General features: G+C 46.2%; 1 protein-coding gene across 6 annotated transcripts in view; it reads right to left on the bottom strand.

The window, feature by feature from the left end:
- The window catches only part of DAAM2 (dishevelled associated activator of morphogenesis 2), a 114,656-nt gene that overhangs the window by 77,581 nt on the left and 10,681 nt on the right, over window positions 1–26,394 (bottom strand). Inside the window, exon 1 of one of the 6 annotated variants that reach the window (XM_063707583.1) lies at window positions 9,086–9,338. The exons of 3 other annotated variants lie outside the window; for them this stretch is intronic. In XM_063707583.1, the coding sequence (XP_063563653.1) occupies window positions 9,086–9,098 (13 nt within the window). In that variant the 5' untranslated portion in view covers window positions 9,099–9,338. Of the gene's footprint in view, window positions 1–7,794; window positions 8,709–9,085; window positions 9,339–26,394 lie in introns of those variants that run through there. 2 more of the 6 variants (XM_063707582.1, XM_063707584.1) reach the window with 2 other exon arrangements.

The raw sequence follows: 26,394 nt of genomic DNA, 5'->3' as shown, positions 1-26,394 counted from the left end.
TGCATGTCTGTGTTCCCTCCAAAATGCATATGTTGAAACTTAATCTTTGTTGTAATAATATTAAAGGTGGGGCCTTTTGGGAAGTGATTAAGTCATGATGGCTCTACCTTCATGAATGGATTAGTGCATTATAAAAAGGCGGGAGGCAGAGGCAGGCAGATCACAAGGTCAGGAGATCAACACCATCCAGGCCAACATGGTGAAACCCCGTCTCTACCAAAAATACAAAAATTAGCCGGGCATGGTGGCACACACCTGTAGTCCCAGCTACCCGGGAGGCTGAGGAAGGAGAATCGCTTGAACCCGGGAGGCAGAGGCTGCAGTGAGCTGAGATCGCACCATTGCACTCCAGCCTGGCGACAGAGCAAGAATCCGTCTCAAAAAAAAAAAAAAAAAAAAAAGACGGAGGGGGCTGGAGGGAATTAGCTTAGGCCCTTTTAGCCCTTCCATTCCTTCTGTCATGTAAGGACACTTCCTCCAGAGGAAGGAAAGGAACACAGACATGCAAACTATAGCATAGTTCCACTGGCAAGGGCTAATGCATAGTAAGTCCTTATTAAATATTGGCTGCATGAATGAATAGCAAAAATGCAAGGAGTACCTATGCTCTTTACAGTTTTTCATTAAGAAGCAACAAAACACCACCTTAGGAGCAGAGGGCAGCCCTCACCAGACAACAACTCTGCTGGCACCTTGATCTTGCACTTCCCAAAGTCCAGAACCATGAGAAATGTTGTTTTGGTTTATAAATTACCCAGTGTGTGGAATATTGGCACAAATGGACTAAGACATACTAGAAATGCAAAACTGAACCAGTCAGAGCTTTGCATTCTGGAAGCTAGTAGTCTAGCGAGAGTCAGACAGAACAGTGGTTTTCAAACATTGTGCTCAGTGCTTCATCAGGGACAGGCCTGTGGGAGCACAGGTGAGAGGGAACCCTACTACCTGAAATTGGTGCGGAGGAGGAAGGGTTAAAGAGACTTTATAGGTATGGTGATTTTTGGGCTGAGACTCCAAGGACAGCGAGGCGTTCCCCAGGTATGAGCCTTCAGGTAGTAGGGAGGGCAGGAGTTAGAAGTGTGAGCGGCAGGGCAGGCAGAGCTTGGGCAGCTGGCAAGGAGATGACCCAAGTAGTAGTCCAGGGCTCAGACATGAAGGGACTATACCCCTTGAATTCTGAAACTGGGTTTGCGATTTTCCAGATTCCCCTTTGGTCCATTAAGAGAGTCCATTCTCAGACCAAGGGGGTCAAGGGGTATCACACTTCACACAAAGACAGAGACCCTGAAGAGTAATCCAGGCATGAGGACCCCAAGGAAAAGAGTCAGGGAGAGGCCGGGCGCGGTGGCTCACGCCTGTAATCCCAGCACTTTGGGAGGCCGAGGCGGGCGGATCACGAGGTCAGGAGATCGAGACCATCCTGGCTAACACAGTGAAACCCCGTCTCTACTAAAAAAAAAAAATACAAAAAATTAGCCGGGCGTGGTGGCGGGCGCCTGTAGTCCCAGCTACGCGGGAGGCTGAGGCAGGAGAATGGCGTGAACCCGGGAGGCGGAGCTTGCAATGAGCCGAGATCGCGCCACTGCACTCCAGCCTGGGCGACAGAGCGAGACTCCGTCTCAAAAAAAAAAAAAAAAAAAGAGTCAGGGAGAATCCTCCAGCCACTGTTTCTGAAGCCCAGGCCCCCGCATCCTACCAGGCCCGGGGGCACCTCCATGAGCCCACACACACAGAGCCAAGGCGTGAGTGAGGGCCACCATTCCCTGGGGTGATGAAGCACCATTCCACAAACCCAGACCCAATAATCAGACTCTGAAAAAGACTACCCCCGCCCCACTTCAGCTCCTGCATAGCTGTGCCTTCCCCTCTTGAGATGTCACACTCCCCACCTGTGTGCAAATGGACTCAACTCCTCCTTTCTCCGACATGATCTTCAGGACGCCCCTCATACAGCTGCTGGCATGCACAAGACGTTGAGAATGAAGGTGACTACCATTTAAAGACCGCTTTACAGGCGAGAAAGCTGAGGCCCAAGAAGCAGGCTACTTGCCTCAGGACCCACAGCAAACTCATGCCACAGCCATGTCTAGAACCCAATTATCGAATTCACAGCACAGAACTCTTCTCTCCCACTATAGAACAGTCACAGACAAATTCTGCTTTGCTTCCTGGTTTCTCCTGAGTTTCTACTTAAGTGGAAACAACAACTACAAAAATGCAATATAAAAACAAAAATTAAAAATTCCAAAAATCTTAGCCAAGATTCATTCATGAATATTTCCCCTAAATATTGTGAGCCCTGCTAGGATCCAAGCTACACAGCCTCTCTCTTTAAATATTCTCAAATACTCCAGGAAACTGATTCCCAACTTCTCCTGATTTCCTCACCTCAGATTTTCTCTTTGAAGCCTGAAGGGTACTTAGAAACTTCTCTTTAAAAAGAGAAGGTGCTCCTGACAGTCATTCCAAGAGATTTGGATTTGCCAAGTTGAAGTTACAGAAACCTGTGACTATGCATACTAATTATTATTATTTGCCTACCATTAGTATGCTTTTTCACATTTCACATCTGATTTTTTATGTACATTTTTCTTAATTTTTGTGTGCAAACAGTCCTAATATGAAGTGAAAAAAATCATTGGCAAAAGGAGAAAAGCAAACAAACTAGCCTGGTGTCCAGGGATTCGAGAATTTCAGGAGGATCGGGAGGCAAATTGGATATGTTCTCCAGGAAAGGGGAGCTATTGGGCGTATCAGCTACACAACCGATCACCTGAGGATTCCACTGGAAATGAAAAAGAGAGAAAGAGAAGGAGTCGAGAGTCCCCCAAAACCCTAAGTGGCTTCTCCCCAGCTTTAGAACACCACAGGGATGCTCACCTTGTAAGAGACTTGCTTTCCTAGAATAGCCCCAGCCCCTCACTTTGGGATTGTGCTGTGAATGACAAAGTACTCATGGCAGGGAGCCCAGAGAGTTCCAGCAGGTAAGGAGAAGACCCTCAAAAGTAAAATTAAAAAAAAAATCTGCTACTAACTGGCAGTTATTTGAACTAGTTATACCAGAGACCAGGAGCAGGCCGTACAATCGCTTCTTCCCCAGGGCTCTTCTCCTAAGCTGAGAAGATGCCAGCCGTGTGTTTATCATTTCTCCCCACTATCTTTTAAGGCAGCCACATCCCAAGCCAGCAGGCAGAAGCTGGACCAAGACACATGTCCAATGGGGAAAGAGGCCAGGTTCACTGCACTAGGCATGAAATACGCCTTATCTCATATTTGCCAACACACCTGCACCATGGGGACACATAAAATATGAACCTCATCCCCATTTCCCATTAGAAATTAGAGATTCACAAAGCCCAAATAATGTGTGCTGGGCCATTTAGCAATGATACAGCAGGACTGGGTCTCCCTCCAATTCCATTCTACCCAAGAGGTACCAGGACCACTGCATGTAGTGTGCAGGCTGTGAACTGCAAGAGAATCCCACATCCAAGGAGATACATGAGCCCACCCTGCCTGCAGGGCTTGTACACCTGGGAAAGAGTATACTCAGTACACTCAGTACAGATATCGGGGTGCAGAAAGCCAGTCCCACTTATGCTCCCTCGACTCCCCCCATTCCCACCTGCCCAATCACAGCCATGGTGGGAGCAGGGGAAGGGCATATCTTATCCCTGGTACGACGGAGAGGGTGTGTGATCAGGTGACAGGGTGATTCTGTGAGTGAATGCACAGCCAGGCTCAGGAAAGTGCCCCCTAACACATACACACTGACAGAGCTGGGCTACTTTACAGGAGTATGCTTAACTATGTTTCCTTCAAGAAACAAAGACCCCCCCCACCCCCCGACCTTGTTTTTTGTTTTGTTTTGTTTTGTTTCAAACAGTCTTGCTCTGTCACCCAGCTGGAGTGCAGTGGCGCAGTCTCAGTTCACTGCAACCTCCACCTCCCGGGTTCAAGCGTTATCCTGCCTCAGCCTCCTGAGTAGCTGAGACTACAGGCGCACACCACCATGCCTGGCTAATTTTTGTATTTTTAGTAGAGAGAGCGTTTCCCCATGTCCGCCAGGCTGGTTTCAGACTCCTGACCTCAGGTGATCTTCCCGCCTTGGCCTCCCAAGGTGCTGAGATTACAGGCGTGAGCCACCGCACCCAGCCTGACAAAGACCCTTCTTAAATTCACACCCAGGCCCTGCATGGCTAAGCAGCCTCTCTGATCAGGCTCCCCTTGGCAGCTGGCAGGTCAGCTACCTGGGCCCCTCTGAAGCCACCCCAGGTCACCTCTCATCATTCTCCTCCAGGAGTTAGACAGTTGGGATAACCTGGCTCTGGAGCGGAAGACTGGCAAGTCCCAAGAAAGTATTTGTGTCTCCCCCTGCTATTCTCATCCAGCTGGCCTTTCCCCATGGCCCTCACCCATGATAAATGCACCCTGGACGGGGAAAGAGGAACAGAAATTCCATGCTCTGGACCTTGCCTGGAGCTGGCTTCCCAACCACGCGACTTCCGCGGCACCTGCTCTTGCTGGGAAGGCACCAGTGGGTCCTCTCCAGCTCAAACATCTGCCTCCCTCAGCTTGTCCTGCCTGCAGGAGCTGGCCAGCTTCTCCTGCATGCTATGCTGATGCAAAGTTCTCTGTCCTGAATCAGCAGAACCACCTCTGTCAAGGATGTGGGGTTTGTTTTCTTAATTAACTGAAAATGCTAACATGGGAGCCCAGGAGCTGGCAGGGGCCTGGCCTTCAACGGCTGCTAGAAAAAATTCTTGCTTTGAAATCTGGATCTCTAACGCCCCACATGGGATGTCAAAACAAACAGGGACACTTGATCCTGGAGCACAGGGCCTGGGGCAGGTTCAGGTTACAGGGCCAGAGATGGACTTAGCTACAGGATGCCACAGCAACCAACAGGTGACCAGATCCCGATTTCCCAAAATGGTACAGCTAGACCCCAAGATGCCCCCTGCTGGGGCACGGGCTCTAGGGGGATGGGGAGAGGTCATTGGGATTTATGCCAGCAATACTTCCTGAGTGCCTACTGCCCAGCAGGCATGGAACTGGGGGCGGGGGAGGCTGCAGAGATAGCCAAGTTCTATTGGCTCCTGCGCTTGAGGAGATAAAATTAGGAACAAATTACTAATGTGTAGCACAGAAGGCCCCCAGAGCTGAAATATTTACTGTCAAGACCTTTGCAGATAATGTTCACTGACTCCTAATGTACAAGACAGAAGAGGGTAGAGTGGAGTCTGGAGAAAAGACGACCAGAATGACCACCCAGAGCCCAGCTGAGGGACAGTAACCAGAGAGTGGAGATACAATGGAGCATCATTCAAAAGCAGAGATGACAGCAAGACCCAAAACCCCAGCAGGGGGAGGAGGGAAAGGAGGTGGAAGAGGATGGAGAGGCAGGGGTCCTCAGTCTCCTGCCTCCAGCCTCCAAGACTGGCAGGACATCCCATCCAGAAAGGATGCTGATTGCCCAGCCCCATCTAAGGGCCAAGGCACCAGGCTAGCATGATACAGCCCTGGATGCCCCCAGGGTGGTGAGGCACAAGTCACATGCACAGTTCTGTACACCAGGGATCATGCGATGGCCTTCTCACCTAACAGCTGGGCCTCAGGAAAGGTCAGAAGTTCTGAACGACCAGAAAACATCCCTCTTTGGGAGGAAGTCACACAGTGTTCCAGGGAGGCCCCACACTTCCCCCTTCCCGGCACAAGTCGTCCCATCTGCAAAGGCCCAGAAAGGAGCAAGTTTGCTTGAGGTCAGAGATGCTATGTCAGAGCAGAGCACACCAATCTGAACTCAAGAGTCTTCGTTTTTCCTGACTTGCCTGTTCCTCTCTGAGTCTCTGGCCTAGGTCCATCCTGAGCTTGGAGACCAGCAGGTTGGAAGATTCAGAACCCCCAAGCTGCTTTGCCCCAACCTGAACTCCTCAGTTTTCTTCACCCCCCAGGAGAGGGGGATGTTGAACCATTTCCTCTTGGGACACCCATACTGCACATCTCCCTTCCTGCAGTAGAATCTGTCAATGTAGCCTTTCTTAATCTTTGGGCCTTTGAAGCACACAGTGTAGAGCCCAGTTTGAGAAACAAAGCATTAAAAGTTAAAAACCATCATTTTAGGAAACCACTCGGTGCCAACTTGCACAGAAACACAAACCTGGGGACTAAAATCGCATGCCAATAGTAAGTTATATGGTGGTCATTCAGATGATTCAGAATAAATGCCTCCAATTTTTAGAGTATTATTATTAAAATGAAAACAAAGAAACATTTCTCAAGGAAAAGCACATTCTCAAGCAGAGTCTCAGACCTTGGAGAAAACAATCACACAATGTTCCCAGGGGTCTCTGGGGCCCAGTGTGAAGGGCTCTGGCTGGGGGTGAGGACCCAGGCTATGGAGTTAGGCTGCCCTGGACCCTTCCCTGTCCCAGCTGTGTCCTGAGTGCCCTCCACAATGGCTGTCACACAGTAGGCCAGCAATTCAACTTTGTTGAACACACAAATGAATACATGGTTAGACGAATTAAGAGGTTCATCCTGGCTTTGCCATTTACCAGCCCTGCATCTTTAAGGAAAGGTCCTTAATCTCTGAGCCTTAGTTTCTTAATCTTTGAAATCTACAGAATTAGTCACAAGTCAATAAACTACTGCAAGAATTAAAGGAGATGCAAAGCCTTTAGCAGAGTGATTGGTGCATTCAAGGTACAGAATAAATGGTAACTATTACTGTTACTTTTCAAAAATGGCTTTAATCTCACATCCAAAATATATTTCCAGCTCTGCACACCTTCCCAATTCCACCATGCCATATTATATTTTGGTAAATCCCCAGCACAAAGCCTGGCACAAGTAGGAACACAGAAAACATCTGTTGAAGCATAATTTAGCAGAAAGTGTCTCTGATTTGGAAACCCTGGCCTCGGATGAGTGCCAGGGGCTGAGGCTTCTAGCATTTCCTGCCTCCTCCATGGGAGGCCACCTCTTTGTAACAGACCCCAGCCCTCCAAACTGTACCTGAGCATTCAACGCCAGGAAGCTCACCTGTGTCCATGCCCCAGGAAATGGGACGGGGGGCATTTGCTCTGCAGAGGGTGGATGCTGGCTGAGCCCATCCCCCTGCTGCATAGCCTTCTCCTCCCATTCCTTCTCACTCCAGCTCTGGGGAGCGTGGGCCTCCCCCCAGGCAGCGTTCCCAGGCTTCAGCAGTAACAGGCCCTCCATTCTTCCCTGCCCTTGGCAGACCTGCCTCCTCCCACTACGACACTGTCCGCTGCTGCTCATGGGCAGCTGCCTCAATCCAAGGAGACAACGCAGACTTCTTGGGGCCCAGGCCTGGTCTGTCCCCTGACCCTATAGGAAGAAGAGGAATTGGTCCGAGTCTCCTGCTGAGATACACTCACAGGGTCACTCATTTCACCCTCAGGCTGCAAATGTCACTGGTCTCTGGCATCTTCACAAACAGCACTCACTGACCACACTTTGTTTTTCCCAAATGAGGGAGAAATCTGACATCTGCCCCTCCCGGATCTTCACTCCTTGGGCCAGGCTCCAGCTATGTTCAGATGTCAACCTCCAGCTCCCTGCCTCAAGGTTGACAACCACCAGGATAAGGTGGGGGGCTATCCCCAAGTTCAAGACTCGCTACCCACTGGGGATCCCAGTCCCCACCTCTGTCTCCTCCTTCTCACATTTGCCCATCAGATACCATTGGCAAGAGTCACCAGAACTCAACCCAAAATCTGCAATCCACAATCCAAGGAAGAGGATGTAACGCAGCTTTCTTTCACTTACCAAGTTTATCCAGCTATTTTCCAACTTTCTTTTTAGGAATCCTGAGCTCAGTCCTCAAGAATTATCTTCTGATGTCCCAGAGCTGGGTGCTGGGAGCCCAGGGCCACAGCAGGGGGCTGCAGACAGGGAGTCCTTCTGTGGGCATGGATTCCTGGTGTGGGGTGTGCTTGATTTGAAGCAGTGCCCCCTCCTCTGGAGGCTTCAGTACTAAAATCCAGCCCAGGAGTGTCCCAACCACAGCCCAGCAAGGTATCTAGCAAGGGAGGCAGGGCCACTGTCAGGAGCAGAATGTGTGGCTGTCTTTCTTAAAGGGACAGCCTGCCCCAAGAGCCCGAGGTGGGTGGAAATGCTAGAAAGGAAGGAGCAAGGGAGGATAAGCTAGCATCCTCTAGGGAAAAACTCTGAACACACACCAGTCTGTGACTCGGCACTAGCCTCATCCTGTGGTATGACAAGCTTCTCCACTTTCCTGATGTAGAACATGGAGGCAGAAAGACCCTTCCCCAGGCGAACTCACCTACTCTAGGGCTGAACTCACCCAGAGGGTGTTGCAATAACCCATAAGAAATATTAATTATTTACTATGTACACAGCACTTTCGTAAGTGCTTTGCATGAAGAAAATGATTTAGTCCCAATAGGAACTTTAGGAGGTAGGTATTGTGATTATTATTCCCATTTTACAGATGAGGAAACTGAGGCCTGGAGATAGTAAATTGCCAAGGTCTTACAGGTAATATGTGAAAAAATTAGGATTTGAACAAAACTGATTCTACTGGAGCTCAACCACTCATCTTCTACCAACCTTGTCCAGAGGGTAAATTTCTTTTTTCATCTTTATAGTTTTTAGTATTTTCCACATTCTAAAATAAGCATTATTCTGTATAAAGAGAAAAAAAAATAAAGATCCCACCTTCTATCTCTCACTCCAGTATTTCAACCAAGACGAGACTAGAGCGAGAAGATAAATGTATTCTACGTGGAAGCTCTAAGAGGAAGGAGAGTGGCAAAATTAACAGGACAGTGCAGCAAGGCTATGATTAAATCTATTTGAGTTAAGTTTTGCCTATTATAGATCCACAGGCAGGTTTCAAATAAAATTAAAGCAATAGCTTCTTCTTTCAGCCAAAAACTGAAATAAAAAGTTTTTTAAAACCTGGTAATTGAAAAATTCAGCGAAGTCCAGGCTCCTCATAGATTACCCAAGACCTTTCCTAATTTGATCACCAGCTCCCTCCGCAGCTTCCCCGACATGGTCCCACCCACCCCACCCAGCCACCAGGCCAGATTACCAGAGGTTTCCATAAGCCTCTCCAGCACGCTGCCACTCACTCAGGCTAGGATGCCCATTCCCTCCGCCTGTGTAGTCTTTGCCATCTTTCCAGACCAGGTTAAACTGCCAGTGCTGCTATGGAGGCTTCCACCCCCACGAGCAGAGTGTTGAACATTAAAAACTCCTTCCTCTGCGCTCTCACAAGCTTTGCCCGTTGCTATGGACTGAATGTGTGTGTCCTCTCAAAATTCGTAGGTTGAGGCAGAATTCCCTATCTGATGCTATGTGTAGGCGGGGCCTTCGGGATATGATTAGGTCATGAGGGCGGAGCTCCCCTGAACAGGATTCATGCCCTTATAAAAGAGACCCCAGAGAGCTGTCTCATCCCATCTGCCACGTGAGGACACAGTGAGAAGGCTGAACCACCAGATGTCAAATCTGCTGGTGCCTGGATCTTGACTTTCCGGCCTCCAGAACTGTGAGAAATAAGCGTTTGCTGTGTAAGTCACCCAATCTATGGTATTTTGTTAGAGCAGCTTGAACTAAGACATCATCCAAAGTCTATTGTTAGAGGTGGCATCACATTGTATGCTAATTAACTGAGCATCTTTTTTTCACTTTTCTGTCCCTAGCACCTAGCACTAAAATCTTGTGGAGTCAGGCAGCTCATGATAGTAATTCTTATTGTTTGAGAGTGTGTTCAGTTTTGTGGGCACTTCCTCATGAGTTACCTCATTTGAACTTCACAACAATGAATAGGCATTAGATGTGTCAAATGTTAGTACTGGAGGAGGTAAGTAGCATTTGAGGTCCTTGTGACTCTGCCCTTTGAAGACTAGGTTTGCCCAGATGGACCTGAAGGACTGGCCAGGCTCCCCAAGCCCATTTTCAGCTGGGCCAGACTCTACGCCATCCCTGCCTTCCACAGGCCTCCCTGTGCTCCAACCTAACATCCTCTTGTCCTCAGCTTCCCTCCAGCCAAACAGAAAGCCAGTGGGCATAGAGATGATGGTGATGCTCACTAGCTGGGGTGTAGCCCGCATTCTCTGTGAGTTAGTGCATGCAAAATGGCCAAAGAACTGATGACGGGCCACATTTTCAAATAAGAACCCAGAACAATTCTGCCAGTTTTGTGGAGGAAAACCCTGTTATACATCCCTGAGGCTGTACCCCCTGGCACTGGCATCACTGAAAAAGGGTGTGGAACAAAGGCACACAGAATGTCAGAGCCAGAAGGAACCTTAGAAATCACATTGCTCAACCCCACTCTAGACAGGGAAATGAGGGCCCAAACTCAGGAGGGGCTTGTCAGAAACAGTGACTCAGTAGCAAAAAACACAGAGCGACAGCTGGCTCCTGAGCCCTTTCAGATGATTCTGATCCAAGCAAGAAAAAGGAACCTAAAGAATTTATACTAAAAGGAGGTCACAAAGGCCAAATTAATTGCAAGGCATTCTTCAATTACACAGCACACAAATGGGCTTTAAATGCAACATCACACACAGAAAACATGTTATAAAGAAAACAATACAGAAGAATAACAGGACGATGTTCAGTAACAGTGTTCAAATTTAGTCACCCTGGAGGCCAGGCCATGCTACAACCCATGTTCTTCCATGACCTCTGCTACGAATGAATTGAGCAGGTAGAGCTAAGTCTAACACTATTTCTGCATTGTGTTAGTAGAATGCATTAACGTCAAAATACCACAGATTAATACTTTCTTTCATCCTCAGATAAAATAATTTATAGTTGTTCTAGTTGTTGGTGCTTAGTCAAATACTGTTGGTCCCCACTCCCGATTACACACAGAGGATTGTACTTCCTGGGTCCTTGCGTTGGGTGGAGTCATTTGGCTAATTTTGGCCCATTCGCTGAAAATAGAAGGTGAGTGTCATAAGGGTTAATTTTATGTGTCAAGTTGGCCATGGGACCAGGTATTTGGTCAAACACCAGTATAAAGATTACTGTGAAGATTTTTTTTTTTTTTAATTGAGATGGAGTTTCACTCTGTCACCCAGGCTGGAGTGCAGTGGCGCCATCTCGGCTCACTGCAGCCTCCACCTCCCAGCTTCAAGCGATTCTCCTGCCCCAGCCTCCCAAGTAGCTAGGACTACAGGCGTGTGCTACCATGCCCGACTAATTTTTGTATTTTTAGTAGAGCTGGGAATTCACCATGCTGGCCAGACTCATCTCAAACTCCTGACCTCAGGTGATACACCCACCTCGGCCTCCCAAAGTGCTGGGATTACAGGCGTGAGCCATCATGCCCAGCCAGAATTTTTTCTTTTTTAACATGAGATGAACACTTAAATCAGTAGACTCTGAGTAAAGCAGATTACCCTCCATAATGTGGGTAGGCCTCATTTGATCAGTTGGAGGCCTTCAGAGAAAATGACCGAGGTCCCCCAATGAAGGGAACTCTACCCCTAGACTGCCTTCAGTCTTGAGCTGCAACATCAGCTCTTTCCTGGGTCTCCAGCCTGCTGGCCTACCCTGCGGATTTTTGACTTGTCAGTCCCACAACCATGGGAGCCCATTCCTTAAAACAAATCCAGATATATGTAGAGAGAGATCCTATTGGTTCTGTTTCACTATAGAACACTGATGAACAGAAGCATCATTAGTGGTCTAGAGCTTTTAATTGTGAGGACCAGACCCCCTTTTCCTTTAGAACAGCAACTGCCAACATTGAAGACAGGGCCTGTTCTGCCAGCCTCAGTTCCTGAGGGACTAAAACAAGCAGAGACCCTCTGTTGATCCACTACCGACAGATAACATGAGTAAGAAATACACCTTTGTTGTTTTCAGTCACTGAAATTTGGAGATTGTGTGTTATTACGCATAATCTTTTACTGACTGAAGTGCTCATTGTTTATCTTAGATTTAAGACATTAGGGGGCAAGGAGAGAAACCCAGAAAAGTAATAGAATCATAAAAGGATTTTGATCCTGGCCTCCCAGAAAGACTCCCAGGCACATGGCCCTTCCTCCAGCTGCATAGTTTCCCTGTTGTGTATGTTGGGATCCTGGGAGTCTTAACCCAGAATCCAGCCACGGTTGTGTAAGTGCATCAAAGGTACGATCTCACTGCTGAAACTTCCCTAGAAAATGTTCAGAGCTCTGCTGAGGAATCTGACCTGGGCCTAGGGTGGGAAGCCCTCCAAAGAACAAAAGTTTCCACTACGGCAACAAGAATGTTCAACACGATTTTGAAAAAGTTCTCAGTAAAAGAAATGTGATGATGAGTATTTATAAGCCAAAAACGAAAGGCCATTCCCTAGTTCCTGTGAGGTTTCCCGCCACACGGGGAGCATTAACAGGACTAGAGACAGTACTGGAAACAGACCTGGATGTCCTTGGCTCCACTGCAGATGGGTTAAGTGTGGAGCCTTTGAGAAAAAGCAGTCACAAAGTGTTGATGATTCTCCTTGGAAATCAAGGGTGATCCAGAGGCTGCTGGGACTCCTCCATACCTTTCTTCTCAATGAATAAATCCAGGCCCCTGAACTTAAATACAGAGATAAAGTGTGGGGTAGAATAAGATATAATGGACTTGAACTATTACAGGAACTATTTAGCTTAGACCAGCAGCTCTCAAAACTGGGGGTGGCTACCCATCAAACCCCCTGCCCCCAGAGACATTTGGCAATGTCTGGAGAAGTTTTGTGGTTCTCGTAACTAGTAAATGTTACTGAGATCTACTGAGTAGAGGCTCGGGGTGTTAATAAGCCTCCTATAATACAAAAGATAGCCCCCCCCACAACCAAGAATTATGTGGCCTAGTATCAAGATTGAGAACCTGTGGCTGTGATCAAATCCCTAGTTATGAGGGTGTGAAGGTTTAGAACAAGAGCAGGAGGAACATTTATAGAGCAATATGCCCCATTGCAAAAAAAAAAATACATTGCAGTCAAACTGTGGGACCTCAGATCAGCAGTATCAGCATTACCTGTGAACATGTTAGAAATGCGCAGCCTTGGGCTCTACCCCAGACTCCTGGATCAAATTCTTTCTCAAGTATTTATTAGAAAAAATACGACATGTGATTCATATACCTATAGAGAAAAACCAAAACTGACTATCACTAAAGCATCCTGAGAGGTAGCACAGTTCATGTCAGTAGGAAAAATAAATCTTCATTGCTACTCTCTTCTCCCTATGAGGGAGGAATCCAGCATGAGAATCAGGGTAGAAGGTCCATTCTTTAGAAGTTGTCTTTGGATTTGCAAAGTGAACTGAGGAGCAAAGTTGAGGAGTGGGGCTGGAGAGTAAAGACAGCTGAATTACTCAACATAATAAAGAGGGGGACCTGTTTGAGTGAGTTGCTGGTGAGCACCAAGGGAGAGAGGAGGAAGACCAAATGGTGTAACCTTTGGCCAATCTATTTTAGAATAAGCTTATCCAGTACTCAATTCTTAATTCTTGTAATACAAATACCCTTGGTCTCCCCAGACCTCCTTAAAGTTCACCGCATTCACGAAGCCTTGTGTAAATGGTGTGTGTGTGTGTGTGTGTGTGTGTGTGTGTGTGTGTAAACCAGGGGTATGGGAGTAATTCCACATCTGGGTCAACACAGTGCAGAAGAGTTCGTGGTTTGCATGAAACCAATAAGAGTTAATGTTTCCTGTGAGCTTACTATGTGCAAGGCACTGTTTAAGTATTTAATACTTAACAGACACAGTTTCATTGAAGGCTCACAGCTGCCCTATGGGGAATACCATTGTTATTTCATATTAGGGATAAGAGGTCTGCAGCAGAGGGAATTTATGCCACTCGCTCAGGGACACCCATACAATGAGTGAGCCTTAGAGACAGAATTGAAATCTCAGCAGTCTGGCTCCAGAGTTCATGTTAATTTCTGGGCCACCATGCGTGTCACCTAGGGGTAGTTAATAATCTTAACGAATTCAGTGGAAATAGGAACTCAGAGCCAGAGGTGATGTGAAAAATATAAGCCACCACCACTTATTTTGGAATCTCCAGACCAGCAGTTCCCAGGCTTCAGTGTGCACCAGGATCACCACGTGAGCTTGATAAGACACAAATCGCTGGGCTGCACCCCTAGAGCTTGATCCAGAAGCCTTGGGCAGAGCCCAGGGATGTGCATTTCTAAGAAGTTCACAGGTGATTCTGATATTGCTGGTCTAAGGTCCCACAATTTGAGAACCACTGCCCTCTGTTTGTGGCAGTGAGATTCAGCTAATTTATTCTGAATCTCAAAGACAGGGCTCCTTGGGTGACATCTGGTCACAATATCAATGACTGAGTGGCTCTGAATTGAATCAGGCTAATACTGAAGAGAATGGAGGAGGAGAGGGATGAGTATCCAGTGGAATTCAACCTGGAAAACTTCCTGGAGGAAGAGCCACGTGGTGAGAACAGATGCTGAGGTTACTTATTTCCTCAAATCTCCTTGATACACACTCCATACAGCAGGGCTCAGGCATTTGAGTTCCATAGAAATGGTGGGAGGGCACCCCTTGCTCTTTGGTGAGTCAATCCAGAAAGGCTTAGCAGAAAGTGAGGAATCAGGAGACATTCTCTTCCATGGAACTAGAAGCTGCCTAGGACAGTGGTTAGGAGAAAGATGAACGCGTTTGAATTGCAGCTCTGCTGCTGTGCCACATGGATCTTACTCCAGGTCCTTAGCTGTTCTAAACTTTAGTTTCCAAATCTGTAAAACAGACAATCAGTTGTATGTGAAGTGCTCACCACAGTGCTCACCCAACGCCAGCGCCAACCCCAACAAAGGCATCAGAGCTCCATCTGTGGCCAGGGAAACCAAGCCAAGGTCAAAGGGGAGGCTGGCTTTGTTACTGCTCCCAACCCACATAGGAGCTGGGAGGTTGAGGTTTAGATGCTCTTCATCTTCTATCATTTAAAACAGGGTGTCTAATCTTTTGGCTTCTCTGGGCCACACTGGAAGAAGAATTGTCTTGAGCTACACATAAAATACACTAGCACTAATGATAGCTGATGAGCGAGAAAAAAAAGAAAGAAAGAAAAATTAAAAAAAATAAAACCTTGCAAAAATCTCATAACATTTTAAGAAATTTTATGAATTTTTGTTGGCCCTCATTCAAAGCCATCCTGGGCCGCATGCAGCCCATGGGCCACGGGTTGAACAAGCTTGATTTAAAAGATCCTCCATCCCACAGGGTATCAGCTGGTCTTTTAGGGCCCCTTTCCCCCAGTTCTCAGTTTCCTCTCTACCAAACAGTGGCCATGACCCTTTTCCACACCTCACTGGACTTATCTCCTCATTTACAAAGTTGGTAATACTAAGCAGAAGATAAAACCACAATACAAAACTGTCTAACATCTGCACATATAATATGTATTCAACCATGCTTTTACAATGTATGTGGAGAGAAAAGACTGGAAACATTAATTGCCAAATGTTAAGTGACCTGGGAAGGCAGATTCTCCAAGTGTTGTTTGTGGCCAGGTGGGGAAAGGGGGCAGAGGAACAGAAAGATCAAAGTCTCTTTTCAGTGCCCCGTGATGGGCTCATAAACTAATTTTATTTTTGTCTTCTGCTACTATGTATTTTGTATAATAAATCCATGTTTCTTTTATAATAAAGGAGAGAATTTTTTTTTAAAAAAAGCAACTTCATATCCTCCTAAAGCTTTTCTTGATTATAACTCACTCCACACGCACTCTGCTCACTCAGCTCACGTGCTTCCTCTTGGCGCCTGTCCTGTTTCTAGCCTATGAATTTGCATAACGCAGCCATAAGAGGTTGCTTTCTAAATGCTTTCGAGCAGATTTCCTATTCATTTACCTTAGATCTTCTGGTAAACTGAGCTGCCCCAAAGTGGAGGGAGATGCTTCCTCCTAGTGGAAGAGCAGCCAGACTCATCGCCTATGATTCACCCCCACCCCAAAAACTCACTAGAGGGCTCTTCAAACAGTAAGTGGTCCATGCCAAAAGGAACTGCATAGAAAGTGGCCTGTAGGTGAGGAGAACTGTGTACACATACATACACACACACACGCGCACACACACACACACACACACACACACACACACACACACACACACAATCTGCCTCTTCTTTCCTTCTCTCTCCAGAGGAAAATGTCATCCGGTTAGTGCCCTCAGATGAACTGGGAAGGCAAGCTCCCCGGTTGTGGTTTGTGAGGGGTGGGTGGCTGGGGAGGGGAGGTGTCAGGGAGAGCCAATCCACTTCCATCTGGCACCAAAATCTACACTTATTTTCCTGGACTGGACTACGATCCCCTTTCCCAATGTGAGGAATCGTGCTTTCTTGGTGACACACACTTTCCCCCAAGAATGCTTGGCTTTTCAATGAGGAATTCTTATATATTTGGGATTCTTGGAAACAGGACAAAGACTAATGAATTGCTGGCTCTATCCTAGGTTTGGAAACCCTCTAGAACTCACAGGAGCTGGAGGAGGACAGAGGCAGGCAGGAAAAGGGAGTTGAGGGTGTGTTTGCAACAGAGGGGAGGGTGGCAGGATTGAGATGTCAGATTAAATTGTTTGAGTTACAGGCACTCCAAAAGCTACCTGCTGACTCCACAGTCAGAGGTCACCATCCACACTAAGAATAGAAGGCTGACAGCGGCAGGGTGGGGAGGCAGGGGATACTGAGTGTTTGTGGAGGCTAGAGAGTTATAACAAAGCAGAACTCAGGTACAGTCGATTGTCAAGTTCATCATGAAGTGAAATGGTTGGGGTACGGTACAGAAAGCACGGGTCTTAGGGTCAGGCACACCTTACTTGGAATCCCCTCTGTGCTACAAACTAGATGTGCAACTTCAGGAAAGTTGACTAAATTCTCAGAACCTCAGTTTCCTCTTCTGTAAAATGGGATAATACCCACTTTGCAGAGCTGTTAGAATGAGATGTGTTGAAATGTGCAAGGGCTTAGCCCAGTGTCTGGCACCTAGTGAGCCCTCCATACATGGTAGGTATTATTTAGAGAATTTGAATTTGAAGAGTAGGAGTGTATAAAACCATTCATAGGAGAACAGCTGCAGAAGGTCTGACTGCCGTGGGTCTGGCCAGGGAGTGGGAAGACCTAGCTCCCGGGGTCTGCAGCAACCAGGCTTATATTCCCCTCCTAACATGCTCTTTGGGAGCCTTTGTTAGTTCTGGCAGGTTTGGGCTATGCACCCTGCCCTATGCCCCAGATACAAATCCTCTGTAGCCTCAGTGTTTAAGTCCAAGGAGTAAATGTGTGGGTTCCAGGTCACCAGAATGAAATCACAGAGGGTCTACAGGGGCCCTGCATCCTCAGTCTCAGTTCCCTCAATTATCAGGAAGGGGACTGGCTTCTCAGTAAACATTAGGCAAACCATCCAACCCTGGTGTCTAAGGAGCTCCATGAGTTCTCAAGCCATCCTGGAGAAAGCCAGGGGCTGAGTTCCTGCCACCCTCCTCAGATCCCCCCACCAACATCCCCTGCCAAGAGCTCTAGTAACCTGGGCAAACAGACCATGGCCCCCAGGGTGTTCTCAGCCTAACAGAGAAGGCCAAACCCAGACATAAAAGACTTCAGAATACAGCAAAACAAGGGAGAAAGAAAACAGTTTTCTTTCAAAAGAGCTTATATATGCAGAGGGATCATGAGGTGATTTAAGGAATCCACATTCCATGGGGTAAATCCAGGCAGACGTTCCAGAGAGGAGGGTGCCGGGTGGGGTTGCCATTTGGTGTTGCCCACGAGCTCTCCCCAAAAGTCCCCTCCTTTACTCTGCGGACTGCCTGAAGGAGAACAGGCACTTTGTCCTGAAATAGTCAATGTACATAACCCCTCCATCGCAGGGATGCTCAGGGTGGCTCTAGTTACAACAATAAGGGTTTAACAACTGGAGTGCTTGCAATGGCGGAGGCAGAGAGAGAAAACAAAACAACATCCACATGAGGTTTTCATTTTCTTTAGCCACGTGAGAATGGCCCTGAAGATCCAGCTATAAATACCCAGCTGCCATTGCCACAAGATGGAAAATCACACACACACACACACACACACACACACACACACACACACACACACATTCCCTTCAGTTTACAGGCTTACAAATGCAAATCAAAGTTTCTAAGAATATCTGCCTTGAGAAGAGACAATGCTGGACCCCTTGTGCTAAATGCCTTGTCAGGAGGCCTCCGCAAACATATCTGAGGACTTGGCAAGGAGCATTCCCACAGCCATCATCAGGGTGGAATGAGGATCTGCCTCCACAACACCCAGGCCAAGCCAAAGCCCACCAGTGGCCACAAACTGGGCTGAGGGGAAGGGTTTTAGATCCCTTCCCTTAGGGTATAATAAAGAACAGCCTGCTTTACCCAGGACATTTTAGATTGGGTTCCCTAGAAGCAGAGCCTCGGACAGGATGGGTGTATGTGTGATTTGGTGAAACTGAGCTCTCAGGAAGAACCAGAAAGGGAATGAAGGAAATAGGAAAAGGCAGGGGAGGGATCTGGGAAAGAATGTGGTTTCGGGTGAGGTCTAACTTCAGCCTCATGCTGTGAGGAACTCTGAAGGGTGACTTGGACCGACACACATTTGTCCCCATGAGGGGCAAAAAAATGGGGCTTTTCCCCTTTCCTAGTGAGTCATTGGTCACAGGATGCAAGGGAGAGGTGGGCTGGGGTGGGGCAAGTGGGTGTAACTTCCAGGTACCTCTGGGTAGAGGGGGACGGACAACCCAAGGGCAGTCCACACAGGTGTGAACCGTTAGCTGGAGCACCCACAGCAACCGGGGATCTGGGCAGCGCACCAATAGTATTTTCTGCAGACTCTGCCATACCAAGTGGCTTGTTGCTTAGAATTTGTTTTTTCTATTGATTACATAGGTTTTTGTTTGTTTTTATTTTGTTTTACCTGGGAAGATTTTAGAATCAGCCTGCTGAAGAGAGAAACAAGGTTTGATCGACATGACACATGATGCTCATTGTTCACCTAATGTCTGATCTCTTCTTCTTTCTTCCTATGAATGGGTCCCTGCTTTTGTTTGCTGCAGCAACATGCTCAGTTAAAAAATGTTCAGCTTCCCCCCGGACTCCACTGCAGTTTGGGACCTCTATTCAACAGAATTTTGATGTGTATGGACAGGACTTTCAGAGAAGCTTATTAAAGAGACTGGAAGTAGCTGGCATGCACTTTTTATGCATTGTCATTTTCTTTCTTCCTGCCTGGAATGCAGATTGAAGATGGAGGTGATGCAGCCACATTGTAACCATGAAGCAATGAGCACAAAGACAAAGGTTCCATTCTAAAGAAGGCTGAAGAAGAGAGAGAGAGAGGGGAGCCTCGGTCCCTGATGGCAGTGTGGAACCACCCTACCAACTCTGGAGTGTGTCTGCTGAACTGGTTGTGTAAGAAAAATAAAGAACCCCAGTTGACAGAACAACTCTAGCCAGGTTTCTGTTCCACGTGGCTATAGCTGAATATAAATTCTGATACAAACCTCAAAACACTCGTTCTGTGGGGTATACCATGGAAAAAGTCCCTTTAGATAAATTGAGAAGTGCTAGTTTAGACATCGTAAAACTAGGGTGTTTTTTGTTTTTGTTTTTTTACTGCAGTGCTTCTCTGAGCATTGTGGCTCTCTAGGGGGAAAAGTAGGGGAGATGGAAAAGGGCTACTTAAATTTCTTTAACCACAGAACTTTCTTTTTCCCTAGGACAACCATTGTGAGAACTTAGTGTTCTATCAAAGGCAGTTGGGGAAATGCTACAATAGATGACCTCTTCAGATTTCTTTCCTCCTGAACATTTCACCATTCCCCAGCTAGAAGAAACCGAGCAGATAGCCAGGTCTATAAGCAGCCCTGGCATGTGACTTTAATGAGACATGAATGAGAGCCAAAGAACTGAGGCCTGTGAGGTTGGTCAGGGAAGAGCAATGAACTAGGTAAATTAAGAAACTCAGGGAGGTGCCAAGTCCCTGAAATTTCAGAGTGCCCACTCCCCCATTACCTTTCTGCTAAGCCGTGAGTCTGGCAGACGCTGTGTCCCTCTGGGTCCACAGCTCCTGCCAAGTGGTCCCTCCTGCACAGCTCCAGCAGGCAGAGCTCTGACGACACTACTCCTTGCTCTCACATCTTCAGGTGGAGAAGCACTAATGGCTTCCTGGTGCTGCTCCTTCCTGAGTGAGTCACCATCTCTCTACTCCCTCCTCTGTAAGTAGCCTTCTCATTAAACTCATATCCATCAAACCCTTTTGGGAGTGCCAACTGCTTCCTGCCTGGAGCCTGACTGACAGAGACAACAATACACATTCTTAGAGCAACCACGCTCCCACGATTTGCTCAAACAAGTCCCAATTTCATAATTTTTGTCTTTTAATGAAGGTGAATTACACGATGTATAAATAAGCAGGATGCAGAGAGGAAAGCCACCCCCAACTTTAGTCCCCAGTGCAAGCACCACGCCAACCCGATAAGGGGTTCACTGCTGCTGAACTGAGAGTTAAGGTTCATGGACTGGGTCAAGGACAAAGGCCATATAACAAGGACAAGGGCCCTCAGGGCCAACACAGTGTATGTCACTTGGATTGGGCTCAGACCAGATCAAGGGAAGGAAGCTATCATAAAAAGTAAGGGACATGAAAGAGCTGAATCGACTGCATTTCAATAAGACACCAGAGAAGAAGTCAGCATGGCTTCATTGTCAAGTAAAAGAAAGTGAAGCAATTCCCAGTGGTGGGTACTTTCCCACCTCAGGCTGGGGTGTTCGCAAAAGGAACAGAGCAATGGCTGTATATGAATGAAAATCAGAAGGGAAGGAGGACTTCATGGAGACAAGGCAGTGATGGTGGAGAGAGGAAAATTCTTTCACCCTGTAGCAATGAGAAGCACTTGACATTATCTGGTCCCATGTCCTTATCAAAAGGACAGCCTGTGGTCACTTTCTAGCACTTGCAAGAAATCCCAGTAGCTCTCAAGGAAGGGATGGGAGAAAGAAGGCTCCAGAATTTGATGTGTGGGAATGAGCCAGAGAGTTGCTGTTTGGTTTCTATTAGGTTGGTGCAAAAGTAATCATGGTTTTTGCCATAATTTTTGGACCAACCTATACTACTACGACCCTATTTGGCATCTCCACCAGTATATCAAAATATGAACCCAACAAATCCACAAATTAGAAAAAAAAAAAAGGTCAAAAACAGTGATTACCATGTGCACATGAGATATAGATGTCTGGAGAAGAGCCTATTTGGAGATGTCACATCTACCTGAAATTTTCCAGATGGACCTACAGCCAATAGGAGACAGCTTCCTGTTCACTCTTCGGCATAACTACTCACCAATGGTCACGGGAGATGAACTAGGAGTCTGTGCCTAGTTTTTAAAATTAGCTTTGCTTAAACCAAAAAATATTTTAAATATCTAAAAAATATAAATAATAATAAACTAGGCCTGGTGCAGTGGCTCAAGCCTATAATCCCAGCACTTTGGGAGGCCGAGGTGGGCGGGTCACTTGAGGTCAGAAGTTCGAGACCAGCCTGGCCAACATGGCAAAACCCCATCTCTAGCAAAAATACAAAAATCACCCAAGCATAGTTGTGCTCGCCTGTAATCCCAACTACTCAGGAGGCTGAGGTGGGAGAATCACTTGAACCCAGGAGGCGGAGGTTGCAGTGAAAAGAGGTCACGCCATTGCACTCCTGTCTGGGTGACAGAGTGAGACTCTGTCTCAAAAATAAAATAAACATTTGTATACCCACCCTTCAGTCTAAGAAATAAAATATTACAGATATAAATGAAGCCCCTACGTGCTTCTCCCCTGGTCTGCCTTACTGCCTTTCCTAGAAGGAGCCGCTTCTCTGAATTTTATGGTTGTTCACAAACATAATTTTATGCTTTAATTATACATATAAATGTTTGTAAATAAAAGAGAGTATTGTTTTACATGATTTTAACTTACTAGCAATGGCATCCTTCTGCAACTTGCTTAATATTGTTTCCACTTCATATCGTTTCTGAGATTATACGTCACTAGTATCTGTCTTTAACAATGTCTAGCACCCTTTTTTTTTTTTTTTGCTGTGTTCTATAGTATTCCACTGTAAGTATGTATGTATCAAATTATTTAACCAGTCTTCTGGTTGATAATGGATATATGGGTTGCTTTTTAGCTCTAAAAAACCATGCTGTAGTGAATATTCCTGAACATATCTTCTTTCCATATGTATTAGACTTTGTCTGGACTTACCTAGGAGTGAAATTGCTGGGTCTTACAGTAAGTGCATCTTCAGTTTTACCAGATAGTGTCAAATTGCCCTTTGAAGTGTTCCTATCAGTTTAATTCCACCCTTAGTGAAGAGGAGTTATTTTTGGCTCCACATCCAGTATGATGAGCATGATTTTTTCTTTTTTTTTTTTTTTTTGTTTGCCAATCTGATGAGTATAAAACAGAGTCTCCTTGTGATTTTAATTTATGTATTTCCCTGATTCCAAGTAAGGTTAAGCATCTTTTCATATGTTTATGATTCTATGGCATCATTTTAATGTTAGCATTACATTTACATGCTTTAAGACACTAAAGGATTTTTTATTTTAATTCCTCACTGGAAAACTTGCAGAGGAAAGAAGGGTTGAGGATGGAGGCAGAGGGAAGACTTCCTTTTGCATCCTGGCTATGAGACAGGGATTTTTTTTTAAATAAGCCATAATATTAGAGATAAATCACATGAAGCAGAAATTCCAGCCATTCCTGGGCAATGTGGGGAATGCACTTTTTAGATCTTGTTGTCATTGTCTAGGAGCAGCTCTGAATGATTTCATCATACCCTTCACCTGCAAGGCACATAGCTATATGGGTATAGCAGATAGGCTGGAGGAATCAAAGGAACCATTTGTCCATCTTCCTACTGCAAGAAGCACCACATATTGACCATATCAACAGATGAAATGGCTCCTCTAATAACATACCTGGAAGGAGACTCCACAATGTCCTTCTACTCCCAAATACTCTTAAATGAGAAAGAGGCATCCTAAGGTATTTTTCAAGTATCTTTTACATCCTGAGCAAGACGGACTTGTTTAATTTCCATCCACTTTGAGCATCTCCCTCTTATAGCAATAATCTTCACTTCTAGATCCTTCCCCCATGACATTGCTGAGTACCTTGAGGACTCATCTATATGTCCCCTATCTCTGGCTCAAGGATGGTGGCAAAATAGATCAACTAGTTTGGAAATGCTTGAGAGTAAGGACCACAAGTTATTCAACTTCAAAATTTCAGGAGGCATTTGATTTATGTTTCTTAAGGGAAGGAAATTCTTCCACACTGAATTTTCTCTGAGCTTTAAGAACAGCATAATGGTAGAAATAAACAAGCCAGTCTTGTTCAGGTTATAAAAGATACCTTAAAAATACCTTAGGGGCCGGGCGCGGTGGCTCACTCCTGTAATCCCAGCACTTTGGGAGGCCGAGGCGGGTGGATCATGAGGTCAGGAGATGGAGACCATCCTGCCAACATGGTGAAACCCCGTCTCTACTAAAATACAAAAAATTAGCCGGGTGTGGTGGTGGGTGCCTGTAGTCCCAGCTACTCCAGAGGCTGAGGCAGGGAAATCACTTGAACCCAGGAGGCGGAGGCTGCAGTGACCTGAGATCGTGCCACTGCACTCCAGCCTGGGCAACAGAGTGAGACTCTGTCTCAAAAAAAAAAAAAAAAAAAAAAGTACCTTAGGATACTTCTTTCCCGTGAAACCTTCCCTGACTTCTCCCAACTCAGAATGATATTTCCTCATCCATGTGTTGCAGTAACACCATATAGTATAATACCTAGCATTCCAATGGAAAGAAAACTATGTGGCAAATAATAATAAATATTTATGGAGTACATACTATGTTCCAGGCACTGTTCTAAGTATTTTACATATATTAATTTTACCCTCATTTGGGAGTAGGTATCATTACCATCACCATTTTACAGATGAGGAAACTGAGGCTCAGTTGCCAAGACTACACTCCTAGCAAGTGGTGAAATTTGAATTTAGGTCCCACTAGTTTGACTCCCGGAATCTGCACTAGAAATCACTGTGCTATACCAAAACTTCTCCTGGAAGCACACAAGCCCTTAGATGCTTCTTGCTGTTATTCTGGTGAAAATGCAGCTGTGGGCTTAATAAGAAATTAATTATCCTTTGCATCCTTATCTTGGAAACCCACATCAAATCCTTAAGGCCTTGGAGGAATTTGCTGATTCCTTTCTTATTAATAAAAATTCCCAGTCACAGGGGTTTGGCTCATATGCAGTCAACCTCACTTTAACAGACTGGAGCTCTGGAAGTGGGCGGGAATTTTGCTCACCAGAATTCACTCCACAACACCTGACTCAGCACACAGTGCCTCATACCAGGCAGCTTCCCAGATGTTTGTTGAATGACCACAAGCATTAACAAATAAGACTTACACAGCACTTTGCAGTGTGCCAAGCACTTTTCATATACTTTACACCATTCCGGCTCACTTCAGTCTGGTACCACCAGTATTATTGTCATTTCCATTTCACACATGACTAAAACTGAGGCTCAGAAATGCTCAGAAGCTCATCTACGGCGGTGCAGCTAATTAGTGGAAGGCTGGAATTCAAACCTAAGTCCTGACATCAAGTCCCATGATACCACATCTTTTGTTACTAATTAAGTTGATCCCTTTTATTCTTTGTCCTTTGTATGTGTATGTGCGCATGCATGCATACACACACACACACACACACACACAGAACTGATCTCTCTTTCTGGACCAGTGCAATAGGCGTCAGCTCAGAAAAAAAGGAAAGAATCTAAACCAAGTTCTTGTTTATGGACTATGAATGAATGAGTGAGCTAGTGACTGAGTAAATGAATACACACAGGGATAACTGATACATACAGTCAACAAGTATCCCCTGAGCGCTAACTCTGTGTCTGCCACCAGACACTGTAAACACTGCAGTGACTTAGGCACAGTCCTAACCTTCTAGGAGTATCAAATCTGTTGACAGAAGAATCTCAACAGCAACTGAATCTGAGAAAAGAAGCTCACCTTGTCAGAGTGCCATTTGAACAGGAAATGGTGTGGAAAGCGGAAGAAAAAAGCCAGGCTCTGCCAGACTCTTCCCATAAACAGAGGAGGCTGGGGAGGATGCCACATCAGGCCAAACTCCAGACAGACAGTGCTCTGAAAGAGTTAAAAATAACCCACACAGCCCCACTGACCAGGACAGCAATGCCCACACAGACTTCCAGAGGGTGAGCATTGTCCCAGGCTGCCCAGGACAGTCTCAGTCTGTGACTATTCCCTCCAGTGTCCCATCCAGTTAATGCCCCTTTCACTCTTGAGAGTCCTGGTTTAGAAAGTAAATTATATGGTTGCCTTTGCCTTCCAGGAAATTCATGACTCTCCAGCAGCCCCTGGGCAGGAAAACAATTTGGCTTCCCAAGGTCACTGAGTTGTTTATGTCTGTTCCTCTTTACAGGACTTCTCCTCACAGCCCCCACCCCACAGCCTGCACAGGTTCTAGGGGGACAGCACCCAAGTCTGTGTCTGTGTTTCCTTCCAGTGTTAGCACTGAGGCTAAAGTGAGTCACCATGGGATCCAATATGCATGAGCTTCAGATTCAGGCATCCCTGTTTTATATCCTGACCCTGACAGTTTCTGCTTCTAACATCTTAGGCAAGTCTCTCAAGTTTCCTCATCTGAGCCTCAGTCTCCTCATCTGTGAAAAGGGAGTGATACTCCCACTCCCCATCTCATGGGATTGCTGTGAGGATTTGGTGAAACAGTGTAAGCGAAAATGCCTGGCACACTGCCTGCTTCTTAGAGGACTACCTACCCCAGCAGACTTTCTAGAACATGTGAACTCTCAGCTAGAAAGAGCCCGGGAGCTGTGAATGTCTCAGGAATCCCTGTATATCACTGTCAAGCCTCTGCACTATTGAGTTGGAACAGCTTCTTCATCTGTCAAGAATATGCAAAACATGGCACAACTCCTTTATAAAACTTTGGCCATACCTCCTAAAGCTGGACATATGCATGCTGAAGGCTCTAGCAATTCTACTCCCAGGAATATACCAAGAAAAATGCATTCATGTGTTCACCTAAAAGTGCACAAATGTTCACAGCAAGGCTACTCACAACAGCCCCAGACTTGACACCACTCAAATGCCCATCAACAGAAAAATGGAAAAAGTAAAGTATGTTATATTCACATAATGGACTACTACGCAACAATGAGAATGAATGATCTACACAACAACAAAATGCTGAGCAAATGAAGCCAGACACAAATAAGCACCCACTGTATGATTCCATTTATATGAAGAGCAGGAAAAGGCAAAACTAATCTATGGTGCTAGA

This window comes from Gorilla gorilla, chromosome 5 (assembly GCF_029281585.2).
Source record: "Gorilla gorilla gorilla isolate KB3781 chromosome 5, NHGRI_mGorGor1-v2.1_pri, whole genome shotgun sequence".
Lineage (NCBI taxonomy): Eukaryota > Metazoa > Chordata > Mammalia > Primates > Hominidae > Gorilla > Gorilla gorilla.
This window is presented reverse-complemented; position numbering and strand designations above follow the sequence as displayed.